Source organism: Mauremys mutica, chromosome 26 (assembly GCF_020497125.1).
Source record: "Mauremys mutica isolate MM-2020 ecotype Southern chromosome 26, ASM2049712v1, whole genome shotgun sequence".
Taxonomy (NCBI): Eukaryota; Metazoa; Chordata; order Testudines; family Geoemydidae; genus Mauremys; species Mauremys mutica.
Genome location: NC_059097.1, coordinates 9,507,510 through 9,530,568, shown reverse-complemented (window position 1 = coordinate 9,530,568; position 23,059 = coordinate 9,507,510). Strand labels below are relative to the sequence as shown.

General features: G+C 55.5%; 1 protein-coding gene and 2 non-coding genes across 5 annotated transcripts in view; all 3 read right to left on the bottom strand.

Annotated features, from left to right (window-relative positions):
* The window catches only part of LOC123356634 (zinc finger protein 665-like), a 638,684-nt gene that overhangs the window by 17,266 nt on the left and 598,359 nt on the right, over window positions 1-23,059 (bottom strand). The window contains exon 1 of one of the 3 annotated variants that reach the window (XM_044999993.1): window positions 2,437-2,491. The exons of 1 other annotated variant lie outside the window; for it this stretch is intronic. In XM_044999993.1, the coding sequence (XP_044855928.1) occupies window positions 2,437-2,470 (34 nt within the window). In that variant the 5' untranslated portion in view covers window positions 2,471-2,491. Of the gene's footprint in view, window positions 1-2,436; window positions 2,492-23,059 lie in introns of those variants that run through there. One more of the 3 variants, XM_044999992.1, reaches the window with a different exon arrangement.
* Window positions 5,890-5,961, bottom strand: TRNAM-CAU. Its single transcript has one exon. It is a non-coding gene; the product is annotated as a tRNA-Met (tRNA).
* TRNAM-CAU lies at window positions 9,020-9,091 on the bottom strand. Its single transcript has one exon. It is a non-coding gene; the product is annotated as a tRNA-Met (tRNA).

Below are 23,059 nucleotides of genomic sequence, written 5' to 3'. Positions count from 1 at the left end.
CTAGATAATACTGAGTCCTGCCGCGAGGGCAGGGGACGGGAGTAGACGACCTCTCGAGGTCCCTTCCACTCCTACGAGTCCATAAGTGTTATTCACCCTGTCCTGCAACACCAAAAGCAGAGGTCACCTGATGAAAGTAATAGGTAGCAGGTTTAATACAAACACAAGTATTTCCCACCCCCTCTGTAGCTCATTCTCGTGGGATGTTGTGTCGGCCAAAACTATAACAGGGTTCAGAAAAGAACTAGATAAATTCATGGAGGACGGGTCCATCAATGGCTACTAGCCAGGATGGGCAGGGAACGCTACCCCATGCTAGAGGCAACCCTAAACGTCTGACTGCCAGAAGCCAGAAGGGGAAGACGTGTCCATCACTCCACCTGTCCTGTACCTTCCCCCTCGAGCTCTGACACGCGCCACAGTCGGAGGAGAGGATACGGGGGTAGATGGAGCATTGGTCTGACCGGTAAAGCTGTTCTTATGAAAAAAATATGCTTAAAACCCACCGTTTTGAGCAACCGCGAAACATTAAATTGATAAAAATTGGGGGGAACAAGCTTAAAAATAAACATTGATCTTATCCAAAGTATAAAAATGAAAATCTAATTCTGCCTGGCCATAGCATCACTTTCTGTTTAAAAGCCAAATATTCTAACTACTCTGAAATCCACAGGTTTACTCGGATTGTCTTCAAATTCACTGCGCACCAGGGGAGTGCGGAGCAGGGTCGGTGGGCGTTATCTGATCAAGGTGCTCCTGAAATACAGACTGTCCCAAACGCAGCTTGTTACAAAATCTCCTTGCTCGGATAATATTTTCCGTGCAGACCAGAGGATGAAACAACGGTTGAAATCGTCCCGACCGATCGCAGTGGCTTAGCATTTGTCTCAGATAGTCCAGGGCACCCACCGCCTCTTTGGGAAGGCGTTTATAACGATATAGTTTGCGATTTCAGATTGCCGAGGAAACCTGAGGACGTCAAAAGCACACGAAATGCCGCGAGATTAAGGCTCTGTTAATAGCCAGAGATTCCCGGCGATCCACTGTCGCAAAGCTCGGTTTGCTCCAGGGTGCAGGCCATTGAGTCGGAGCCGCACCATACCAACGTCCAGACAACAGGTGAAAGGCAGGAGTTTCTTCTGGAAGTTTTGCCCTAATATCGAACGTTCCAGATGAAAAGCCATATTTCAACGGTCGCAAAAACCCACACGCAGACCCACGCCCCTAACCGACGCAGATATGCCGGCAGATCTCTTGCATAGACACACTTAACAGGGGCAGAAAAGTCCATTAAAAACCAAAATGCCCATAGCTGCATTAATGCAGGGCCGTCCGGCGGCAGGGGTGGGGGGGAAGTGGGGCAATTTGCCCCGGGCCCCACAGGGGCCCCCGCGAGAGTTTTTCGGGGCTCCTGGAGCAGGGTCCTTCACTCGCTCCAGGGGCCCCGGAAAACTCTCGCGGGGCCCAGGCCCCCGGATCTTCCGCTCCGGGTCTTCGGTGGCTGGGGTGGAAGGACCCCCCGCTGCCGAATTACCGCCGAAGCGGGACCCGCCGCCGAAGTGCGGGGTCTTCGGCGGTGGGGGGCCCCCGCCGTGGGTCTTCGGGGCACTTTGGCAGCTGTTCCCGGAGTGGAAGGACCCCCCCACCGCCAAATTACCGCTGAAGCGGGGGCCCCCCGCCGCCGAAGACCCCAGGCCCCCTGAATCCTCTGGGCGGCCCTGCATGAATGCAGAGTTGAGGTTGCCGAGTGGTACCGTAACCCGCACGCCTTCTGGGTGTGGTGTTCCGGCCCGGCACCGACACCACTTCAAGAGAGTTTGCTTAATGGCCAGCTGGCTTTCAGCTCACACCCTAAGCTCCAGAGGTTCCCCAGTTCGATCCTGCCCACCAACAACTGGGGTCCGTGTCCTTCCAGTGTGGCTGCACAAAAACCTCTGAAAACCAGGAGAGGAAAAGTACGCCACACAACCTTAACTCTGCCCTCCCATCCGCCAGCACTGCAGCTGGCAATAGCCACCCGGAAGAGTTCAGGAAGGGTAGCGTAAAGGTTAACAAACTACCAGGGAAGAGGTGGTAAGTGGAGGCATCGACTCAGAAGGAATCCTGAGGGTGACGGGCTTAGTAACATGGTGCAAGTCTGTCCTGGACCGCGTGCAGCAGATTCAGTGCCGCGAGTGCAGGCCACGGGTAGGAAGCTTCTACTCGCTACACTGGACCTGATCCCACGTTTTGCCTTAGCAAAGAGAAGACGTTAGCCGGTCGTGCTGTAGCGCACGTCGTCCCAGCACGCTCTGTAGCCGGGGAGGGCAGAGCGTTAGCGTGCGTGTCGCCGGCACGTTGCTGAAACAGGGCAGAGTTAAGGTTGCGGCGCGGGGGTGACGTGAACCTTAACTAGTCATTTCCCCGTCTAAGAACCGAGGGGACAGGACTCCTTACCCAGCGAGGTCGCAGTCTCGTAGTTCTCCTGCATGACGGCCCTGCAGGGGGCTCTCTGAGCGGGGTCCAGCAGAGCCCCCTCTTCCCTGGTGAAATGCACAGCCACCTCCTCGAAGGTCACCGGCCCCTGAAAGAGCAAGAGCCCAACACTCAGTACCTGCTGCCCCACTCACAGCCCCACTATCCTTTCTGTGTGTGTGTGTGTGGTGGGGGGGGGGGGCTATTCCTCTCGACATGGTCCCCAGGGAGAACCAGGAACTGGCTTTTCCTCTCTCTCCTCCTCGCCTTGTTCACAGAAGGCGAATCTGCCCAGGGATGCTGCAAGAAATGGGTCCGGGCAGGTCAGAGATCGGCCATCCGCTCCCCCCACTTATTTCTCCCATAGGGTGGGGGATAATAGGAGCCTAGGTAAGAAAAAGACCCCAAAAATCGGGACTGTCCCTATAAAACTGGGACATCTGGTCCCCCTACCCCCTTCCGTCTCTCCCCCTCTGGCTGGGAAAGTCCCATTCCTGGGTCGTTTGCTCCCCCGTGGCTGCATCGGGGAGGAGAGATGAGGGGCGGGTGGGGCAGAATCACTTTGGTGCCCGGACCCAGCGGAGGTCTCGCCGGTTCACGATTGAGTAGCAACAGGGCTGGAAAACGTCCTCCCCTCGGCTGGCACAGAGGGGGAGACGCCGTAGATGGGACCAGAAACATGGAGGGATGACGGGGGACCCCCTTCCCACCTCTCCCCCCGATATCGAGGATAAGGCACCCGTTTGCCTTCCAAACACGTGACGTTCTCACAGCTTTGAAGGGAAACCGGTGGCGATTTCATAGCCGACTTGGTAAGCGGACAGAAAGTTCTCCCCACCCCGGCCACAGAGGCAGAGGGAGGATGCTGCGTGAACAGGAGAACGGAGGAACCCAAAAAATATTTTACGGCGTTTCCATGCCCGTCACTGGCCCGTCCGGGCCACCAGGCGCCCACCCCAGAAGCAGCTGCATCTCGGTGCTGGCAGGGGGGAAGGAACCCCTGATGGGAGACCGTTCATCACACGGAGGGCGGAGTCCGTCCGGTGAAAAGGGTGAGGAGAACGTGAGGGTAACACGGAGATGCAAGGTACCAGCTCTACACAGGGCATCCCGCTGAGGCGAGAACGCCTCGGGTTGTGCCATCTGGGGAAAAGCCGATTGCCTGCTTAGCAGCTGGCAGACCCCAGTCCCCCTACCGAGAGGGGGCACCTCTCTTTCATCGACCATTTTAAACGATTCTCCAATGAGAAGCACGTCGATCGGGGGATAATTTAACCCCCTCGCGTCTGGAGACCGTCTCGGGGCAACGGGTTCCTCCCGGCAAAAGCGGCTGTTGTCACAATTCAACCAGCTCCGCACCCGAGGGTTTTTAAGTGGTAATTAGGCGGGACGAGGCAACCCCGGAGATTTCACACGCGTGTCATGTCACGGGAGAGACAAGGGGTTGGGTCACTTTTCACACGTTAAACGGAAGCGGCCAACGGGACGAGGCGCTTACAGGGACAATTAACAGCTAACGAGGCGAAAGCCGCGGGAAAGGGGCACCCGTTTGCGAGGCGTTTAGGGCCACGGGGAAAGCGGAGAGTCGATGTTCCGATTTCATAGTTAGCGACGGGAAAAGCGTCAGCATCTCCCAGAGACACGAGGGCCCGTTTTTAGGGCGTTTCGAGGGCTCTTTGAGACGCGCAGACAAAACAGGTCCCGAACTTGTGCCGCAGACAAAACAGGTCCCAAATGGTCCTGTATTTTGATCAAATGCTGAGGTTGCTGGCGGGGAATCGCCCCCTCGGCTCCACCCCAGAGCCAGCCGCAAGCTACCCCAAGCGAGCAGGGGATTGGTGGGTTTCCCGGCTAAGCCACGTCCAGGAGCCGCATATCGAGAAGGTGGAGGGGACAAAGGCAACGCATTTGAGAAACTGGGGGGACGGGGGGGCTCTGTCCCCCTACCAGGAGCAGACCCAGCCCTGGGCACCAGCTCTGGTCCCGCCCCCACAGCAGGGCCGCCCAGAGGATTCAGGGGGCCGGGGGCAAAGCAATTTCGGGGGCCCCCTTCCATTAAAAAAAAAAAGTTGCAATGTTATAGAAAACTAAATTCTCGGGGGGGGGCTGTGAGGCCCGGGGCAAATTGCCCCCGCCCCCCGGGCAGCCCTGCCCCACAGCTGCATTAGCAGCCAGGGGGCAGATCCTGGGGGGCTGGGAGATTTAACGCCCCCAGGTCCCCTGGGGCAGAGAGTCACTTTCCTGCCCCCCTCCCCCCGGCACGTTCCCACGGTCTCTGTCCATTACCTGGCTCCGGAGCGGAGGCGGGCTGAGCCCGGGGGGGGCTGGTCCCAGCTGGAGAAATCCTCCCCCCCCCGGCCGGGCAGGGAGGGGTTAATGACGCGCCCCCCCCCAGCGCAGACTCGCCCAGTGGCTGATGCTCCCGGTTCTTTGTTCTGCCGGCTCCTGCCCCCCCCCCCCCCGCTCCTGCCTCCTTCCTCCCGGCCCCCCCCAGCTCCTTCCTGTGCCTCTAACCCCCCCCCGCTGCTCCAGCCCCTTCCTGTGCCTGCAAATCACATCCCGCAGCTGCGGCGCTGGCTGGGGAGGGGCACGTCAGCCTGGCTCCGGCGCCCCCCCCTCCGAGCTGCGGCTGCCACCCAGGGGTGCTCCCCCCCCCTGAGCTCCGGCGCGGTCTCTGCTCCCCAGGGTTTGGTCCACACGCGGCGAGCCGCAAACCCGGTCCCGTGGCCCGGCTGGCGCACGAGTCCGCGCGGCGCCCGAGCGTCCACACGGGGTGGCCGGGCCTGGGCCGGGAGAGCGGGGCGCGGGGGGGGGCTACACAGACCCAACCCCCCACCCCTGTGCAGCCTCTCCCCCCGCCCCCCACCCCTTCCCCCAATCCCCCACCCCTGGTCTGCCCCCCCCAGCCCCTTCCCCCACCTCTCCGCGCCCCCACTCCGTCCCCACCGCACCCCTACCCCCCAACCCTGCCCCCTGTCCCACCTCTCCCCGCTCCACCCCCAGGCCTGCCCTCCCCCCAAGCCCCCACCCCCAGGCCACCTCCTCCCACCCCTGCTCCAGGCCACACCCCCACCTCCTCCAACCCAATTCTGCCCCCTTCCCCCAGCCCACCCGCTCCCCCCACCCCAGCGCTGCTGCATGCTGCAAAACAGCTGATTGCAGTGGGTGGGAGGCGCTGGGTGGGAGGGAGGGGGCGGAGTTGATCAGGGGGGTCCACCAGTGGACTGGAGGTTTTTGGGGTGCGGGGGGGGCCCCACTGGCTGCCGTTTTCCACTCAAAGTCCCTTCCAGACCGGTGGTTGTACGTCTGGGCCTTTCTCCCTTCGTTGAATCGCTGTGAAAAAGTAAACGGCAAGAGAATCGGTTCCTCTTTCCTATGTGGATCAAGGAAAAGCTGCCTTAATTATTCCCAGGGCTAAGAGTGAAAAAAGGCAACTAGCAGAGGATGGTTTCGATCCATCGACCTCTGGGTTATGGGCCCAGCACGCTTCCGCTGCGCCACTCTGCTGGGTGGGTTTTTTTTTCCCAAAATCTGACATGTTCAGAAGCTTCCTCTCTGCTCTGTCGTGCACTGGTGACAGAGAGAGATCACAAGGGACTTGTACAATCTTTTCAAGCAGGTCCGTTTGCACGGATTCTTTTCAGCTACCAACTAATGAACTGAAATCTGAGAGGGTTGCAGCTAATTGCTGTTTGCTTTAGGCTAACAAACCTCCTGTCCCCCCCCTTGATTTTCTGTGGGCAAGATACATTCAGTTGGCTGAAAACCTCGTGCTTAACGGGAACAAAATATGAATCGTTTTTATATTGTTTATTAGGAAACATTTAAAACGTGTTTCTTCCGCTCAGCGGGGTTAGAACCAACTCAAACTTCCGACAACGGCTTCCAAAAGCCGGTTTGCGGCCAAGTGTCAATACCTCTCTCGGCAGGAGAGGTCTGAGCAGTTCGCAGAGGCCTGTGGATTTTTCCAAAGCCCGTGAAACGCAACCCCAGAGCGTCTCTTAAACCGACAGGCCAATGGAGCTGGCTGCTTATTTTATTATTTTATTTCCCAAGGGGCAATTCCAGTTTTCGAACGCGGCTGAACTATTTTTAAGCTTGCGGATGATGGAGGGCCGGGTCCTGGCTCCCTGGAAGTTAGGCCAAGATGGGGCCTTAGTGAAATCTGCCGTGTTTCGACCACAATCCGCTACCGCTGCGTTCGGGGTTGAGGGCGAGGGGCTGAGGCACAGATGCCGCGCCCCCCCCGGGGAGCTACGGGGGGGTTGAAACACCACGCGCTGCGGGCGTCCAGGTCGCTTTCCCCACCTGGGCTGGGTGGCTTCTTGCTCACCCCTATGGGGGTGCGGAGGAACTTGGGGGGACGGGACGGATGGGGGAGCGAGCCCCAGGTCATGTGGGCATGGGGAGGGGTGCAGGGTTTAGGAGCACAGGAGGGGACACATTGCAGCACCAAGTAAGTGCGGCAATACACCTCTTTCAATACAAATTAAACACTGGGGGGGAGGCAGTGGAGATGGGGGGGTGGGGAGCCCGTGGGGGCCAGGGGTAATGGGGGGGGGACACCAAAATACAAGTTTTCCCAGGGCTCCATTTCCCCTAAGACCGGCCCCGGTTTAGCAGGTGGCAGAGGGCAAAACCCCAGGCAGACGGGATCAAAGTTACCCCCGATGGGCTGAGCCTCGGTTGCCGAAATTGGGTGGGGGCCAAGGGGGCCTTTTCTGTTTCCCCCCCTCGCAGGACTGGACGTCTCAGCCCCCCGCCTCCCCGGGCCGTGCCCCTCAAGGCACCGGGCATCCCCCTGCCCTGGGCCCGTTCTCATTTGCGGACCCCTAAAGGAGTGTCTGAAGGGAGGGGCGGACCCCTTTGGAAATCATAGCTCCCCACGGGTTGAAAGCCGTGGGAACGACAACGTTTCGCGGACCCCTTCAGGGTAGTCTGCAGACCCCCGGGACAAGGCCGCTCTTCCCAATCTAAGGCCGGGTCTGCTCTTCAAAGCATCTAGGGTTGCGTCCGTGTCTACTCCAGGAGGCCGCTTCCGGTGAAGGAAGCAGCCTGCTCCACCGACATAAGGATTCCACCTCCAAAAGAGACGCCAAAACTCTCAAAACCAATTTAATCCTCCCCCCCACCCTTTTTATTTTGAGAAACGCTCCCAAAACCATTGCTTGGGCTCAGAGTCTTCAATCCGAAAATACATCCGGAAGGAAAAATCTGTGCCTAAAAGAGAGCATCCTAACGGCTGAGATATACGCACCAGAACGGTTACAGAGCCTTTCACGGTAGCAGCCCTGTTACGCAAGGGAGATGAACTAACACCTCTTTCCGTAAACTCACTCTTTCCGAAGAGGAGATGTGAGATATGTCGAGGAATAGCCATTGCCCTGGTTTAATGCTGCATTAAAAATCGTTACCGACGTTGCAACTCTCGCAGGGTGTCGTGTGAACAACCCGTGTAGTTAAAGCCGGGGGGGCTCTGCATTTTAATTTAATTTTAAATGAAGCTTCTTAAACATTTTTAAAACTGTATTTACTTTACAGACAACAATAGTTTAGTTCTATATTATAGACTTATAGAAAGAGACCTTCTAAAAACACTGGCACGTGAAACCTTAAATCAGAGTGAATAAATGAAGACTCGGCACAGCACTGCTGAAAGGTTGACGACCCCTGGTCTGTGCATTCTTTACGTGGATTTTCCCCTGTCAAAAAGCAGAGAAAAAAACAAGTTTAAGACATCGTAAAACTGACGACAATCCTTAACTCTTGGTTTTGCAGAGGTCAGGGTGGGACAAGACCTACCCACACGTGCTGCAAAAGTTAAGGCTATGAGGTCGAGTTTAAGACAAGAGCGCTGATAAGGGAGGACGGGTGAACGTTGATTTGAAATGGCGCGGTTCCATGCTAGATGTCGATGGTAATGCTGAAACTGGAGAAGGTCCAGCGAAGAGAAACCAAAAATGCTGAAAGCTGTAGAACACATGACTTGTGAGGGCAGGTGGGGGAAAAAAACCAACAACGTTGGGTTTGTTTAGTCTGGAGAAGACAAGACTGGCGGGTGGGGGGAACATGATGACAATACATAAAAGGTTGTTAAAAGAAGGGCGGAGAAAAATGGTTCTTTTTAACCGCTGAGGACAGGACAAGAAGCAATTTGCAGCAAGGGCGGTTTAGGTCGGACATTAGGAAAAACTTCCTACCTGGCAGAGTGGTTAAGCCCTGGAATAAATTGCCCAGGGAGGTTGTGGAATCTCCACCATTGGGGATATTTAAAAGCAGGCTGGACAAACACCTCTCATGGATGGTCTAGATAATCCATAGTCCTGCCGCAGGGCCAGAGACTGGACTAGCTGAGCGCTGGAGGTCCCTTCCAGTCCTGCGGCTGTATGTGATTGGAGTCCTCGCACATCTGTCTCCTTAGAGGAGGGGGCCGCTCGGTGGCTTTCTCCCCTCGTTGAATCGCTGTGAAAAAGTAAATGGCAAGAGAATCGGTTCCTCTTTCCTATGTGGGTAAAGGAAAAGCTGCCTTAATTATTTCCAGGGCTACAAGTGAAAAAATGGCAACTAGCAGAGGATGGTTTCGATCCATCGACCTCTGGGTTATGGGCCCAGCACGCTTCCGCTGCGCCACTCTGCTGGCTGGTGGTTTTTTTAAAATCTGACATGTTCAGAAGGTTCCTCTTTGCTCTGTCGTGCATGTGAGCTGTGCACTTGTGACAGAGAGAGATCACACGGGACTTGTACAATCTTTTCAAGCAGGTCTGTTTGCACGGATTCTTTCCAGCTACCAACTAATGAACTGAAATCTGAGAGGGTTGCAGCTAATTGCTGTTTGCTTTAGGCTAACAAACCTCCTGTCCCCCCCCCCTTGATTTTCTGTGGGCAAGATACATTCAGTTGGCTGAAAACCTCGTGCTTAACGGGAACAAAATGTGAATCATTCTTATATAGTTTATTAGCAAACATTTAAAACGTGTTTCTTCAGCTCATCTGGGTTAGAACCAACTCGAGCTTCCGACAACGGCTTCCAAAAGCCGGTTTGCGGCCAAGTTTCAATACCTCTCTCGGCAGGAGAGGTCTGAGCATTTCGCAGAGGCCTGTCTATTTTTTCAAAGCCGGTTTTGTTCCATGAAATGCAATCCCAGAGCGTCTCTTAAACCGACAGGCCAATGGAGCTCACTGATTATTTTATTTTTTTACAATGGGTAATTCCAGTTTTCGAAAGAGGCTGAACTATTTTTAAGCTCGCAAATGATTTCGGGCAGGGTCCTGGCTCCCTGGAAGTGAGGCCGAGATGGGAACCTTAGCTAGCCTGTGAAATCTGCCATGTTTCGACCACAATCCGCTACCGCTGCGTGGTCCCTGGGCCTTCAGGGTTGTATTTATTAGCGCTCTTTTCTGAAAAACTGTATTGAAAAGCACCGAGGTGCACGCTGCCCATGGGGAGTTTCCATTCTAGATGTTGAGTGCAATAGCAACGTAACAGTGAAAAAGAATAAAACGTCTCTCTCATTCATGGAGCCACTCTCTTGCCATAACACTAGTGATGGGTAGTTCTCAGACTTGAAAGCAAATATAAACATCCGTGGAAACAAAGGAGAAGGTGGGGGAGAGGATGAGAGGTAGTCAATTATTTTTTTTTTTGGTCAAGGTCCAGAATCCAGAGAGACCTCTTCTGCCCCGCAAGTGTCCCTGTTCCACAAACACACACAAAGCTGTGTATTAGTAACACACCCGGAGGCCTACTGTTTAGATTTCTAGCGCATCACATGACAAATAAAATCAAAGGTCAGCAACCTTTCAGAAGTGCTGTGCCGAGTCTTCATTTATTCGCTCCGATTTAAGGTTTCACGTGCCAAGTAACACAATTTAACGTTTTTAGAAGGTCTCTTTCTATAAGGCTATAATATAGAACTAAACTATTGTTGTCTGTAAAGTAAATAAAGGTTTTTAAAATGATTAAGAAGCTTCATTTAAAATTAAATTAAAATGCAGAGCCCCCCCCGGACCGGTGGCCAGGACCCGGGCAGTGTGAAAATCAGCTCCTGTGCCACCCCCTGGTCTGATGTAAAAATAACCTCCAAGCAAGATGTAACCCGGGGTAGGCAACCTATGGTGCGGGTGCCGAAGGCGGCAGCCAGCTGATTTTCAGGGGCACTCGCACTGCCCGGGTCCTGGCCACCCGTCCGGGGGGGGCTCTGCATTTTAATTTCATTTTAAATGAAGCTTCTTAAACACTTTAAAAACCTTATTGACTTTACCTACAATAGTTTAGGTCTATATCACAGCCTGTGACAAAGTCCCTCCTCAACCTTGGTGGGTCCTGCGTTCATTGGCAGATTTGCTCACCACAGTCTGGGTCAACTTTGTGTCGGATCAGGCGTTGGGAGGTTTGGGGGGAACCCGGGCCCGGCCTCTACTCCGGGTTCCACCCCAGGGTTCCTCTCCTCTGGTTCCCCCTCACCTGACTGGAAACCCAGGGGCCCTGATTAACCTGCATTGCTTGGCTGCAGGTGATCTAATCAGCCTGGCTGCCTTAATTGGTTCTAGCAGGTTCCTGATTCCTCTACTGCAGCCCCTGCTCTGGTCACTCGGGGAACAGAAAATGACTCAGCCAGTGACCAGTATATTTGCTCTCTGCCAGACTTCTGGACCACACTGGCCTGGGTCTGTCGCAAGACTTATAGAACGAGACCTTCGAGAAAGGTTAACATGTATGACCGGCACGGGAAACCTTCAGTTAAAGTGAATAAACAAAGACTCGGCACAGCACTTCTGAAAGGTGGCCGATCCCTGATGTCATCAAGGACATCTAAAGCCATGGCTACACAGGCTGCTGTCCACTCGGTGCAACTAGGTGTACTTGGTGTAACTAGGGTGACCGGACAGCAAGTGTGAAAAATCGGGACGGGGTGTGTGTGGGGGAAATAGGAGCCTATATAAGAAAAAGCCCCCAAAATCGGGACTGTCCCTATAAAATCAGGACATCTGGTCCCCCTAGGTGTAACTTCCGTCATGCGGAGGGGTGTGGTTTTTTTCCCACACTCCCTGAGCGACCTAAATGATACCGACAAAAGTGCTGGTGTAGACACAGCTTGAGCCTTGGAGCAAGTACGTAGAAGAAAAAAAAGTCAACTCGACACTTTCAGGCAACTGTTTTCAGGCTTGAATGTAACTGGCGTTGACAAAGGGTCTTCAGGTTGGTTGTGTCAAACGAGCCTAGTGAGAGCGAGCGAAACATTTTCAGGCCTTTGGTAGGGTGACCAGAGAGCAAGGGTGAAAAATCAGGGCAGGGCGTTGGGGGGTCAGAGACGTCTCTATAAGAAAAAGCCCCAGATATCGAGACGGTCCCTATAAAATCAGGACATCGGGTCGCCCTAACCTTAGCTTTACGAGTCAAGTCTTTCCAATAACAAACATTCCCCCCCCCGATGTGTTAAAACTGGGGCAACTAGGGGGACCAGATGTCCTGATTTTATAGGGACCCTCCTGATTTTGGGGTCGTTGCCTTATATAGGTTCCTATGACCCACCCACCCCCATCCCGATTTTTCACATTTGCTGTCGGGTCACCCTACGGGGCATCGCTGCTGAAAATGTCACTTTAGCTAGCAGTAGACATTGAAAATAAAATCTGTGCAAAGCATGGATGGGTCAAAGACCCCCCCCCGTCAGCGGGGAAAAGTGACTGCCAGGGAGGGGGACCAGATTAAAGTGACCCTACGTACTGGTTTTACCAGTACAGTACTGGTTTTTTGGACATTGGTCTGGTTAGTCGTGAGATGTAACCAGTACAGTTTAGGACTACAACATCAAAAATTATTAATTTATCAAAAGATGGAGTACATCAAATCAATCCTTGCTAAACCAGCCTAAATCAATGTGATTAATTTATCCTAGTTTTAGTTTTATTTTACACGCCGGTTCTCGTCGTTGGATCTCGGCAATACTCGGCGTGTCCTGGTTTTAAATTTGAAAAAAATGGTCCCCTTAGGCCAGATGTCCCGATTTTATAGGGACCGTCCGGATGTTTCAGCCTTTTTCTTATATAGGCTCCTATGACCCCCGCTCCCGCTGTGCTGAATTTCCACATTTGGGGGGCTGGTCACCCCACGGCCAGGGCCTCTGCGGGACAAGGGCCTTTGAAATCTGGAGTGGGGTCAGCGGAGGCAAGACCCCCTCCCATTGCTCCGCCCCTCCCTTAACTCCCCCACGGCAGCCTCACCCCCAGTTTCTGCAAGCAGCCCCCCCCCCCCCCCCCCCCCAATCCCATTGCATCCCGGCCTGATCCTGCAGCCTGGGAGGGGGGAGTTTCCCGGCCAGCCCAGAGCTGGGTTCCCCGCGTGTCCCAACCCCCCTGCGTGGGGCCCGGGGGGCGGGGCCAGGCCCGGGGAGGGGCCGCCCCTTCCTGCCCGGCTCCCGCCCCTCTGTGCCGGCAGCGGGGCCATGGCCGGGCCCGGGGGCGCGGCGCGGGGGCTGCTCCGGCCCTGCAGCCCGCGGGGCAGCGCGGTGGGTCCGGGGGGGGGGGGGGACGCGCGTGGGGCGGGGACACGCGTGGGGCGGACCCGCGGGGAGGGGCCCGGAGCGCGGCTCGGCTGCGGAGCTCGGAGCCCAGGCGGGGCCCGGGAGCGGGGGGAGCCGGGGGTCAGAGCGGGGCTGGGGGGGGGGATCGTGGGGCGACTGGGGAGGGTTTGGGGTTATCAGTGGGGGGGGGAAGAGTGGGGGATTTGGGGGGTGTCGGGCGCCAGAGCAGGAAGATTGGGGGTGTCAGTGGGGGGGGGGAGTTCAGGGGTGTCCGTGGGGGATCAGAGCTGGGGTTTAGGGGTGTCAGTGGGGGGATCAGAGCTGGGAGTTGGGGGGTGGCAGTGGGGGGGCGTTGGGGGGATGGCAGTGACGGGGGGCAGAGCTGGGAGTTTGGGGGTGTCCGTGGGGGATCAGAGCTGGGGTTCGGGGGATATTCAGTTGGGGGGGGCTCCATGTTCACATCTGGGGTCTGTGGGGGGGGGGCAGTGTCTGAAGCTGGTGGCTTAGGATGTGGATGGAGTCGGCCGATATAAACAAAGCTGGGGGGGGCTGGGGGGGCTGCACCCATCCCTTCCCCGGGGGGGGTCTGTTTTCTCGGGAAACCCGCCCCCCCCTTTGGCCATCACCTCCCCCCTCGCCCTGGCTGGGGCTGACCTAGACCTGGGGGAAAGTCTCCCTGGGTCCCGGGGGCTCTGCGGGGCGGGGGGGGCCCTGAAATCTGGCAGCTGGGGGGGGGTTTGCAGCGGTTTGTAACCCCCCCTCCCCCGCTTCTCCCAGGCCCCCCCAGCAGCGCGTCCGGCCCCCCCGCGGGCCCGGGGAGAAGCCGCCGACGCCGAGGAGCAGCGGGGAAGCCAGGAGCTGCTGGTGGGTGCCCAGAGCCCCCCACCCCCCAGGTTTGCCGGGGGGCCCAGAGCCCCCAGTGCCGGTGAATGCAGGGCCCGGCCTGCGGCCTCCGCCGGGGACCCCCCCCCCCGGGAGCCCAGGGAGGGGCAGGGCCAGACACGGGGGGGGGGCTGCTGGGCAGGAGAGGGTCCGACACGGGGGGGGGCGATGCCCTTAGGGGGCAGGAGTTTGCCGGGCAGGAGAGGGTCCGACACGGAGGGGGTGATGCCCTTAGGGGGCAGGAGTTTGCCGGGCAGGAGAGGGTCCGACACGGGGGGGGCGATGCCCTTAGGGGGCAGGGGGCTGCCGGGCAGGAGAGGGTCAGACACGGGGGGGGGCGATGCCCTTATGGGGCAGGGGGCTGCCGGGCAGGAGAGGGTCAGACACGGCGGGAGTGATGCCCTTAGGGGGCAGGGGGCTGCCGGGCAGGAGAGGGTCGGACACGGGGGGGCGATGCCCTTAGGGGGCAGGGGGCTGCCAGGCGGGAGAGGGTCCCCCAGCACAGGTGGTCCCGCAGTGGTGAATAAATCCGGCCCCTCCGGGGGGGGGCGCTGTCGGGTCCCCCCCCCCCGTGAGCCGTGTCCAGCTCACCCCGGCCCCGATCCCTGCCCCCATCCCGGGGTAAACGAACCCCCCGTCCCCCAGCACAGGGGGTCCCGCAGTGGTGAATAAATCCGGCCCCCGACGGGGGGGGCGCTGACGGGTCTCCCCCCCCCGCCCTGTGGCTGCAGGAGCAGGCGGCAGCCGAGAGGCGGCAGCTCGTCTGGGAGTGGCAGGAGCTGCGAGGGTTTCTGGAGGAGCAGGAGCAGCGGCTGCTGGCCCGGCTGGAGGAGCTGGAGGGAGCCATTGTCCAGCGACGGGTCGCGGGCGGCTGCAGCCTGTCCCGGGAGATTTCCCTGCTCGGCGACAGGGGAGGAGACGAGGGGCAGCGGCCGCCGAGCCCCCCCCTGCAGGTCAGGCTGTCGTTGCAATGATCACACGCAGTGTTTCTCTAGGCGCGTCTCAGCCCTAGACCCTAAAGCACTTTACAGAGTGGGGTCAGGGGCATTATCCCTATGGGGCAAATGGGGAAACTGAGGCAGAATCCCCTCCCCCACGCTGAGGCCCCCGCTCACACCCGGTTAATGGGTTACTGGGGCCAGGGGGCTTGTGGGGCTCTCAGCCCTGGGGGGAATTTGACTCCCAAGGCAGAGGAACATTTTCTGCCTGTAAAGTGCCCGGGGAGAAACTTTCCCCCCGCCGTGACCACCTCCCAGCAGGGATTTCTGGGGCTGCTGAGCGCAGCTGTCCTTGCTGGTGGGGCCGGGGGCGGCCCCTGCTCTCTGCACCAGAACCCGAGTGTGTGAAATGCCCCTAACTCCCAGGGGCTCCCCTGGCGATTCCCCTGCAGAGCAGGAGGCTCCCCCTGCTGGGGACCCCTCCTCTGACGGCCTCGTCTTTCTCTCCCTCTCCAGGGTGCCGGGAGCTGTGGGGGCAGGTGAGTGCCGGGCTCCGTCTCGCTCCCCTCGTGGTGCGTTAGGGCTGAATTCGGCACTGGCCCCTGCCCCTGCCGTGCGACCCGCCGGCGCCGAGCCTGGGACTCTGCCTCGGCAAGGGGACGAGCCCGTCGCTCTCGGACAGCTGAGACGGGGCCCCCAGGGCTGTCAGACGTGGGCCAGGGGCCGGGCTGGGCCTGGCTGACGTAGTCCCGTGGCCACGGCCCGTGTTCAGGGTGTGCAGAATCTCAGCTTCCCGTTTATTTTTTTTAAAGTAAGTTTCCAGCCCTCCTGGTTGCAAAGAAACCCTCCCCGACGGGCACGGGGACAGCGGTGCCTTCCTGAGTCAGCAGACAGCCTGAAACAGCGGCTCAGGGGGCGGGAAGGCCCTCGGCCTCCGTCGATCTCATTGGCGTGTCCGCGTAGACGCTGACGTCCTTCGTTCCCGGGAGGGGGGCGGGGTGCTTGATCCCCGAGTCTCCCCTTGTTGTCCCACTGAAATACGTGGGTGTCCTGTGAAGGGAGGTGGGGTGCAGAGTCTTGCATTGATGCCCTGGCCTCCTCAATGGACCAGAAAGTGGAGTCCCCCCCCCCCCCCCGTATGAGCCGGGCACCCCCGGGTCGCTGCTCCTGCGGAAGGGCTCAGGGCTTTTGGGGTTCGGGGCCCACATTCATCCCCCGCTGGAGCCCTGGGCTCTCTCTGACCAGCCGGGACCTGCCCACTCTTTGGTCTGCGTCTCCTCCCTTTCCACGTAATCCCGGTGCCGCGGCCCCTTGTTGCTGGAATATCCCGGTGTGGGAGGTGGCTGCGAACATAGGAGCGGCCACACTTGGTCAGACCAAAGGTCCATCCAGCCCAGCGTCCTGTCTGCCGACAGCGGCCAGTGCCCGGTGCCCCGGAGGGAATGAACAGAACAGGTAACCATCAAGTGATCCATCCCCTGTCGTCCATTCCCAGCTTCTGGCAAACAGAGGCTAGAGACACCATCCCTGCCCAGCCTGGCTAATAGCCATCGATGGACCCGTCCTCCATGAATTTATCTTGGTCTTTTTTTGAACCCTGTTATAGTCTTCACCACATCCTCTGGCGAGGAGTTCCACAGGTTGTGTGAGGAAATAATTCCTTTTTTAACTTGCTGCCTATGCATTTCATTGGGTGACCCCTAGCTCTTGTGTGACGAGAAGGCGTAACGACCACGTCCTTATTGACGTTCTCCACCCCAGTCATGCTTTCACAGACCTCTGTGAGATCCCCTCTTCGTTCTCTTTCTCAAGCTGAAAAGTCCCAATCTTACATCTCTCTCCTCATACGGAACCTGTCCCAGACCCCTCGTCATTTTTGTTGCGTTTTTCCAATTCCAATGTATTTTTTCCGAGATCGGACGACCACATCTGCACGCAGTCAGAACCCACAGAACCGGAGCGTCCCGGAGACAGCTCCCGAGCCCGTCTCTGTTCCTTGCCCCCACGTTTCCCGGTGTCCCGTCTCTCTGGGCCCATGGCGAGCACGGGGCTGAAGGCAGGTGACTCGCCGTAACCGAGACAATCTCAGGCTACAAAGCTCAGATCCAGGTTTCGTGAAGTTTGGGGGTTGCTGGGCTCAGGGTCTGGGGCTCAGGCCTATTTCTCACCCCTCCTTTCCCCAGCAGGGAGGACGGGACGTTTCGGAAGCCAGAGCCGGCGTTTGCGGAGCTGGAGAAGAGACTCAGCGATTTCTCTCTGCAAAGTGCCCTGCTGCAGGAGGTGCTGCTGGGATTCAGAGGTGAGTTGGAGTCTGGGGGTGGCGTCTCCTCTGGTTAGAGCGACCCTGACCCTGGGGAGGAGTCGGGGACTCTAGTGATGTCACTGATCCTGGGCTCCATCTCACAGCCCAGCTCAGCGAATCGCCCTTCCCCATGGAGCAGCCCTGTGGGGCTGGCTCTGTCTGCAGCGGCTGCCTTATCGGCCTCTGATCTCTGTCACCATCTCGTCGTTAACAGCAGTTCCATTAATAAGCAATGGGGGTTTCTCCATGAATGCGAGGGCCTGAATTCTCACCTCTCCCATCTTCTCCTTCCCCTAGAGACGCTGCGACGGGAGCTGGGGAGCGACACAGGTACGTGTCTGTCTCTGACGGGCCGAGGGGAGATTTCAGACCCATAACCATGTTAGCGACAGGGGATCGCAGCCTCCAGCCCCGATGTGCTCCTGGAAATGGTGGGAACAATGTGAAGCCGGGTGACCCCCGTGGCTGACTCACTCCTGCTGTGAAGCTTGATGGGGATTCAGAGTGAATCCAGATCCCAGGGGTGAGAAATGCTTCATTATTTGGTAACCCTTCTTGGGGGTTACCCTGTGTTCCCCCGTCCCGGCACGGAGTCCTTCCCCACCCTCTTTTCCTAAAGGGTTTTGATTTATTCTCTTTGGGTTAAGAGAGGTTCAGATTCACCACCATAGTTTCTTTCTGTGTCTCACCAGCCTGGGGAAATCCCTCCTTCCTTCTGCCAGTGGGGTCATCTCCGTTCTCACAGACAGCCCTTCCTTCAGCAGGAGCTGCATCCTCTCTTAAAGAGACACAGTTAATTTCCACAAACATATAAGAATGGCCAGACTGGGTCAGACCAATAGTCCATGTAGCCCAGGATCCTGTCTGCTGACTGTGGCCAGTGCCAGGTGCCCCAGAGGGAATGAACAGAACAGGGAATCATCAGGTGACCCATCCCCTGTCACCTATTCCCAGCTTCTGGCAAACAGAGGCTAGAGACACCATCCCTGCCCAGCCTGGCTAGTAGCCATTGATGGACCTGTCCTCCATGAACTTCTCTAGATCTTTTTTGAACCCTGTTATAGTTTTGGCCTTCACAACATCCTCTGCCAAGGAGTTCCACAGGTTAACAGTGCGTTGTAGGAAGAAATACATCCTTGTGTTGGTTTTAAACCTGCTGCCTGTTCATTTCACTGGGTGACCCCTAGTTCTTGTGTTGTGAGGAGTAACTAACACATCCTTATCTACTTTCTCCACCCCCGTCATGAGTTTATAGACCTCTGTCATATCCCCCCTTAGTTGTCTCTTGTCCAAGCTGAAAAGTCCCAGTCTTGTTAATCTCTCCTCATAGGGAAGTCGTTCCAGACCCCGAATAATTTTTGTTGCCCTTCTCTGAACCTTTTCCAATTCCAATAGATCTTTTCTGAGATGGGGCGACCACATCTGCCCGCAGTATTCAAGGTGTGGGGGTACCATGGATTTATATAGCGGCAACATGATATTTTCTGTCTCATTATCCATCCCTTTCTTGATTCCCAACATCCTGTTCACGTTTTTGGCTGCCGCTGCACGTTGAGTGGATGTTTTCAGGGAACTATCCACAGTGACTCCGAGATCCCTTTCTTGAGTGGCAACAGCCAATTTAGACCCTGTCGTATATCTACAGTTGGGATGATGTTTTCCAGTGTGCGTCACTTTGCGTTTATCAACATTGAATTTCATCTGCCGTTTTGTTGCCCAGTCACCCAGTTTTGTGAGACCCCTTTGTAGCTCTTCGCCGTCTGCCTGGGACTTAACTATCTTGAGCAGTTTTGTATCATCTGCAGATTTTGCCACCTCACTGTTTACGTCTTTTTCCAGATCAGTTATGACTATGTGGAATAGGACTGGTCCCAGAACAGACCCCTGGGGGACACCACTATTTACCTCTCTCCATTCTGAAAACTGATCATTTATTCCTACCCTTTGTTTCCTACCTTTTAACCAGCTACCGATCCATGAGAGGACCTTCCCTCGTATCCCATGACAGCTTCCTTTGCTTAAGAGCCTTTGGTGAGGGACCTTGTCAAAGCTTTCTGAAAATCTAAGTACACTATATCCACTGGATCCCCCTTGTCCACATGCTTGTTGACCCCCTCAAAGAATTCTAGTAGATTGGTGAGGCGTGATTTCCCTTTACAAAACCACATTGTCTCTTCCCCAACAAATTATGTTCATCTCTCTGTCTGACAATTCTGTGCTTTGCTATAATTTCAACCAAGTTTGCCCGGTAAGCCTGAAGTCAGGCTTACTGGGCTGTAATTGCTGGGATCACCTCTGGGGCCCTTTTTAAAAATTGGCGTTCTCCATTTGGTACAGCAGCTGATTTAAATGATAGGTGACAGACGACAGTGAGTAGTTCTGCAGTTTCACAGTTGAGTTCCTTCAGAACTCTTGGGTGAATCCCATCTGGTCCTGGTGACTTGTTACTGTTTAATGTATAAGTTTGTTCCAAAATCTCCTCTAATGACATCTCAATCTGAGAGAGTTCCTCAGATTTGTCACCTAAAAAGAAGGCTCAGGTGTGGGAATCTCCCTCGCATCCTCAGCCGTGAAGACCAATGCAAAGAATTCATTTAGTTTTTCCGCAATGGCCTTATCGTCCTTGAGTGTCCCTTTAGCACCTCCATTGTCCAGTGGCCCCACTGGTTGTAAGCAGGCTTCCCGCTTCGGATGCACTTACAAATCTTTTTGCTATTACTTTTTGAGTCTTTGGCTAACAGTTCCTCAAATTCTTTTTCGGCCTTCCTCATTGTATTTTTACAGTTCATTTGCCAGTGTTCATGCTCCTTTCTATTTTCCTCACTGGGATTTAACTTCCACTTTTTAAAGGATGCGTTTTTGCCTCGCCCTGCTTCTTTTATATTGTTGTTTAGCCACGGGGGCACTTTTTTTGGTCCTCTTACTATGTTTTTTTTAATCTGGGGCATACATTTAAATTGAGCTGGCAGGGATTTCACTTTTGGCGCCGTACCTTTTAATTTCTGTTTAACTAACTTCCTCGTGTTTGTGTGGTTCCCCTGTCCGAAATTAAAGGCTACCGTGTTGGGCCGTTGTGGTGTCTTCCCTGCCACAGGGACGTGAAATTTAATTATATTATGGTCACTATTACCAAACGGTCCAGCTATATTCACCTCTTGGACCAGATCCACTTAGGATCACCTCTCCCCTTGTGGGTTCCAGGACCAGCTGCTCCAAGAAGCCGGCATTTAAGGTGTCAAGAAACTTTATCTCTGCATCCCGTCCTGAGGTGACATGGACCCAGTCCATATGGGGATAGTTGAAATCCCTCATTATTGAGTTTTTTATTTTATTAGTCTGTCTAATCTCTGAGCATTTCACAGTCACTCTCACCATCCTGGTCAGGTGGTCGGTAATATATCCCCACTGCTATATTATTATTCGAGCATGGAATTACTATCCAAGTACCAATGTGGACACAAGAACAAATGGATATAAACTGGACACTAGGAAGTTTAGACTTGAAATCAGACGAAGGTTTCTAACCATTAGAGGAGTGAAGTTCTGGAACAGCTTTCCAAGGGGAGTCGTGGGGGCAAAAGACATATCTGGCTTCAAGACTAAGCTTGATAAGTTTATGGAAGGGATGGTATGATGGGATAGACTCATTTGGCAATTAATTGATCTTTGATTATTAGCAGGTAAATATGCCCAGTGGTCTGTGATGGGTTGCTAGATGGGATGGGATCTGAGTTACGGCAGAGAATTCTTTCCTGGGTGCTGGCAGGGGAGTCTTGCTCACATGCTCAGGGTTTAGCCGATCACCATATTTGGGGTCAGGAAGGAATTTTCCTCCAGGGCAGATTGGCAGAGGCCCTGGAGGTTTTTCGCCTTCCTCTGCAGCATGGGGGTCACTGGCTGGAGGATTCTCTGCAGCTTGAGGTCTTCAAACCACGATTTGAGGACTTCAATAACTCAGACATAGGTCAGGGGTTTGTTACAGGAGTGGGTGGGTGAGATTCTGTGGCCTGGATTGTGCGGGAGGTCAGACTAGATGATCATAATGGTCCCTTCTTACCTTAAAGTCTATGAGTTTCTATGGTACTGTTTGGTTCATTTCAAGGTCCCTTCCAGTTCTAGGAAATTGGTATATCTCCTATTATTATTATTATTATAGTTCTTCCATTCTCAGCTGACGCGCACACTCTCTCTCTTTTTCTGCCACTTGCAGTCTGTACAGCTCCAGGTTTGCAATTGCTTCGCTGCCTTCGCTCATGTTTAAGCTTCCCTTCCCCAAAATAAGCAGACAGAAAATAACAACCGGTAGCCTCCTCTCAGCCACCGCACTTAAAATCTCCGTCCCAGTGTCTGAAGTGTAAACCTCCCTCCGAACAACAAGCGGGGCATTTCCTCCTGATGGGATCCCCGGTGTAGACCCTGGAACTGGGGCACCACAGTGACCCTCTGTCTCTCCAGCCTGGGCTGTCTCTCTCACTGCTTTGCTAGTGACAAGCAGCAAACCCCTCCAGGTGCTGCGATCACTCAGCTCTATTGCATGAACGCTCCCAGAATCACACCGAGGAAGGCACCAGCCAGTTCCCCCCCAGCCTTGCACCGCAGAGCTGTACCGTCTTGCCCTGGTCAGAAGCCTGACCCACGTACGTTTGTTACCCAATCTCCCCTTCCTCAGCGTGGAGAGGGCAGGCCGCAGCCTTTGTAAACCGAGCTGAGATTGCCCAAGGACTTCAAGCAAAATGCACCGTTTTAGGGAAAGTGTAAAACGGATTTATTAACTACAGAAAGATCGGTTATAAGTGGAAGTCAGAAAAGGCCAGAGCTAGTTACCAAAGAAAATAAAAGATAGGGGCACAATCGAAATCTTAAACCTTACTCCACTAGGCAATATTTCAATCTAGTAATTTTTTCCACCCCCTTGGATGTTACGGTTCTTAATACACAGACTTCTCCCCGAAGCCTGGGACCAGTCCCCTCAGATAAAGTCTTTGTCCTCTCGGCGTTCTTGTTGCTTCCGGCGTAGGTCGGAGAGGAGAAAATTCAAGGCACGATGCCACTGTCTCTTATTTTATACCCTCAGTCCACGTGCCTGGAAAATACCAGCCCAGGCATGTCCTGGTGGGCTTTGCTGAGTCCCAGGGCTGAGCAACCGAGTCAGAGAGTGGAGCGGTCCCCGTTGCGTGGTGCTTGTTGACTTGTAAACCCCTGGCTGACCGCTCTCCTGCTGATTAATGGTCACCGAACACCCGCCTGGGTGGAGAGCCCTCCCCTTTGTAGCAGAGACGCTCAAACTTGCGGCGTATTTCGGTAACCAAAGCTCGTCACTTCCTACCCACGAACAAATACACCTATTGGGACAGCACAGCGGGTTTGGGCAGATCCGGGAGCTTTCGGATGGTCACTTACGGAGCCTGCTTTGTATGAAATATCAGAGCCCTCTATGAACTGTGAGTCAGGGGTGGACAGGATGCCACTTTGAGATACAGAGGGTTTAGTCCTGGTGGGAGGGGATGGGTCTACGCTGAGCTGAGCACCATGAGAGTCGATGTCTATGCCGAGAAAAAGCCAGGGAGAATGTGAAATGACAAAGTCTGATCCGAATTCCCCCCCCAGTAACCCTTCTCCCCCCGACAGGCTGCAGAATAACATCCCCGGGTCCCTCCAGATTCTCCCAGCCTGCCCCGGGAAGGGAAATGGATGCAGCAGACCTGGCTCAGGTAGGGATGCTGAGGACGGGCGGGGAGGTTCCCGCAGGAGCCAGAGAAGACACGGGAAGTGGGAGTTTGATCTAAGGGTGCAGGCCGTGCACGGGGTGGAGAAAGGGAGTGGGACGAGGTGCGATGGACCTGCTAGGACTTGGTAAACCTGGGGCCGAGATTCTAGGAATAGACCCATGGGGGGTGGGGGTGGAAATTCCCCTGTTTGTGGAACGGGAGACAAACCTGTGAAAACTTCCCAGGCTCCCC